This window comes from Atta cephalotes (assembly GCF_000143395.1).
Source record: "Atta cephalotes unplaced genomic scaffold scaffold00032, whole genome shotgun sequence".
NCBI lineage: Eukaryota > Metazoa > Arthropoda > Insecta > Hymenoptera > Formicidae > Atta > Atta cephalotes.
In genome coordinates this window covers 2,881,870-2,885,762 of record NW_012130096.1, presented here as the reverse complement: position 1 = coordinate 2,885,762, position 3,893 = coordinate 2,881,870, and the positions used below count along the sequence as shown (strand labels likewise).

The following is a 3,893-nucleotide window of genomic DNA, read 5'->3' as shown; positions in this document are numbered from 1 at the left end:
ATATATATATATATATATATTTATATCGTTATATATATTTTAAATTTAGTCTTAACTCATATTCTTGTACTTTTTCTAATCTACTACTTTAAGAATGAAATAACGGGATATTTTCCCGTCTTGCTGAGATTTAAACGAAAATAACTTGTATATATAGAAACAGAATAGAAATAATTAAAATTATCAGCACTAATATAGTACATGTGTATTCTTAGATCTAATTTTAATTGAATCCGCGATACTTAATATGCTTATCGCCCAGTAAAGTTGGCTAATTAGAGCCAAACAGGATACGAGATCCTGAACATTACAGGTATGCCGCACAATGTTCCACCGATTGGAGTACCACCGCCTACGACAGAGACGAATATGCCGAACTTGCCGATGTTACGACAACCGTACGGAGTTGGTCCGGCGCCACCAATGCAGATGCAACTACCTCAACAACAGCATCACTCGGATGATATGGACGTAGAGATGGAGGACGCGATGCCGCAAAGTTTGAACAGCAACTTGTCCAAGGATAAGCCGAATCTCAGTGATCAGTTGATCGCGGCGATGAATATAAGCAGCAATGTAAACGATTGTCGTATGGAGAACGACCAATCTCGCGATTACAAGGAACGGGAACGTGATCGGGAAAACAGGGAAAGGAGAGACCGGAGTGATCGAGATCGCGGAGATCGCATGGATATCAACGAATGCAGAATAGATCGTGGCAGAGATAGAGGAAGAGGACGAGATCGCGGTCGAGATAATAGACGGAGAGATAATCGTGACAGAGAGAGGGATGATAGACGCGACAGAGACAGCCGTGAGACCCGGGATAGTCGGGAGAGCAGCAGCAGACACTCAGAAGGACCGAGTGGACAAAATCAAAACATTCAAGAAGGCGAGGGCATGAAAAAGGAAAGCAAGCCTAGTCTAGCCGAACGACTACGGCAGTTGGCGGACGGTACGTTACCGCTGGATGACCGGATGGATAGAAACATGCGTGGCAACCGAGCTGAGCGTAACAATGAACGGAATGACAGGAACTTCGAAGAAAGTCCCGGAGGTGGTGTACGACGGCCACCCGGTGACATGCCGATCTCATTGATGGACCTACCTAAGTTCCCTGGAGTAATGCCTCCGGATCGAGCCGATTTTCCGCGAGGACCAGATTTCCGGAGCGGACCAGACACACGCGAGTTTCCGCAACGCGGCCTGCCCGACCGGCCTGATCGACAGAATTTCCCACCGCGCGGTGGACCGAGAACTTCACAGATGGATGACTTCCATGATCCTAGAATGCAGCCTGGCATATTCCCGGAGGAACACTACGAGAATAGGTTAGGCCACAATGGACCTCGGCCTGACGACTTTCCACCGAGTAGGCTAGGTCCGGCTAGAGACGAGTTCGAACGACCAGAACGTGGTCCTCGCAGACCGCCCGTGGACGAGTACGAACGTGAGCGTTTCGAGTACGAGATGAGACGTGATGGATTTGATCCGCGAATGCAGGATGGGTTCGATCACAGGGGTCACAATGAGCGCTCCGATTTTGATCTCCGCAGAAGGGAATTCTTTGGTGGGCCGATGGAGCCAGTGTTTGGAATGCCGCCTTTAATGGGGCCAAAAGGACCAAGAGGACCAGTTGGTCCTGATGGATTTGGACCACGCGGAGCCAGAGGACCTGGTAAGACATGAATTTTCTTCTTTATAATTGTGTTTGATTTATGTTAGAAACTAGTTATTGTATGAGATATTATTAGCATTTAATATAAGGCCATGTTGTTGCAAATTGAAATAATTCTTACTAAAAATTATTATTAATCGATCAATCGATTTGCTCCATAATTTCTGAGTGAATCTTGATCTGTTCTAAAGATTCTTTGTGAACAATAGTTGTTTTACGTGATGTATAGTTGCTAGCCATGTGCATATACCCCAACGTGGTCTAGGGAGACGTTTCATGCAGATTAGGAATTTAAAATCCATACGTATGATGGCGGATAAAACCCGAGACGCGCCAATTATGAAACCGCCATTCCCATTTGGAGCCCCCTTGCGACATCCCAAAAAATTCTTTTAAAAAGTATTAAAATTTTGATATCTCTATTTCGATAGCAGATAGTCAATATTAATATTAGGTTTTAATATTATATATTAAATATTTAATATATTTAATTATATTGACAATCACTTAAACTTTTACAAACAATTCTAATTATTTATTATCTATTTGTAATTTTTTACTAATTATTATATGTATCACATTCATTTGAAGTATGATATAGAGGCACTAAAATTTCTGATTTACAAAATACTCATAAATTTTATTAATTAAGAACATTCAAATGCATTAAAAAAAATAATATAATTCGTAATAATTAAATGTTTTAAATTTGATTTTAATTAAGAAAAAAGGAAGAGAAAAGAAATGAATAATAAGTAAATATTATCCCAGAAGTTCTATATTTCTTATTGTATAAAATACTCAATATTGATTCCTGTGCTCACATACGCATGTATTGCATGACACAGTAACACACAGTTATAAACTTTTGATAAACTTATATCATTTTTATTTATTCATTTTTATTTTACATAATAATTATATCTGTGATTATCCATATGAATTTCTTAATGTTAATTTGCTCATTTAATTTCTTTCTATTCCGATGTTAAAAGTATATATGTAATATGATAGATAGCAAACGAAGTGACCTGTTTTATTATTTACAGCGAATGTAATTATGTTGCTTCGTGCGTGTGTCACTTTGCTGTGTCTTTTGTAGGTCCTCTCATGTTCCATTTACGTGGCATGGGTCCGAGAGGTATGAGGCCCGGGATGAGGCCACCGTTCGCACCTCGAGGTCCACCATTCGATCCCAGAGAATCGGATTCTTTCTTCCGACCGCCGTTCGATGAAATGCGTGGTCGTCCAGGACCGCATATCCGACCACCGTTTGGCCCAATGGGTCCGCCGGCAATGCATGGACCAGATGGACCATGGAGAAATCAGGAAGGCGGTGGGCCCGCATCATGGTCTGGACAGGAACCTGATGGACACGGACAACGCGAGAATCATCTTCCACGAGACAAGCAAAAATTAGCAAAGCATCAAGATTATAAAAACATGTCCGAGCGAGAGAACCGTAACCGAAATCGAAAATCTAGATGGGGCAATATTAGCCCACAAATGACGGATGACGTAGATGAGGTGCCATCGGAAGAAGCCGAAAATAAAATGGAGATATCGGATGGCAGCAAATTAGAGACGAAGGATAGCTTTGATGCTTCAGCTTTGGCTATCAATCAACAGAACCTTCTAATGCAAAAGAATCAAGATGAGTCGGTAATTCACGAGCAGAATATGATGCATGATGACAGAAAAAATGAATTTGCAAGTGTATCGAACGATAACAATGTTGATGAGATGAGTTATAAAAATGATGAGACCAACGCCTTCGAAATTGGTGTGGATCATTTCTCCAGCAACGATTTAGCGCTAACGCAGCAGGGTGAAGAGGAACAGTGTGAATATGAAGCACCCATTCCAGCTGAAGATTCAGCGCAGCAAAATGTGGTACAATCGATCGAACAAATAGGGCACGTCAGTGAGAATTATAGTGAGCAATCAGTGGAACAGCAAGCAGATTTGTTATAAACTGAAAGGAAAGAAAGGAAGAAAAAGATCGATATTTGGAAAATTACCAAAGTGAAGTATAAAGAATCTTCAGGCAGATTCGTGTAAAATATCGTTTAAATCGATACGATGTACATAGAGTCGTGCTAGTGAGAAAGAGCGAAAGAGAGCGAGCGAGAGAGAGAGAGAGAGAGAGAGAGTGAGCGAGAGAGAGAGAGAGAGAGAGAAGAGAGAGAGAAGAAAGAGGAAGGAAAGAAAAAGT

At 41.3% G+C, this 3,893-nt stretch overlaps 1 protein-coding gene across 1 annotated transcript in view; it reads left to right on the top strand.

Annotated features, from left to right (window-relative positions):
• LOC105621227 (splicing factor, arginine/serine-rich 15) overlaps positions 1-3,652 on the top strand; it is an 11,723-nt gene extending 8,071 nt beyond the window's left edge. The window contains exons 14-15 of the mRNA XM_012202697.1: positions 290-1,678; positions 2,781-3,652. Coding sequence (XP_012058087.1) covers positions 290-1,678; positions 2,781-3,652 — 2,261 coding nt within the window. The remainder of the gene's footprint in view (positions 1-289; positions 1,679-2,780) is intronic.
• The last annotated feature ends 241 nt before the right edge of the window (positions 3,653-3,893 follow it).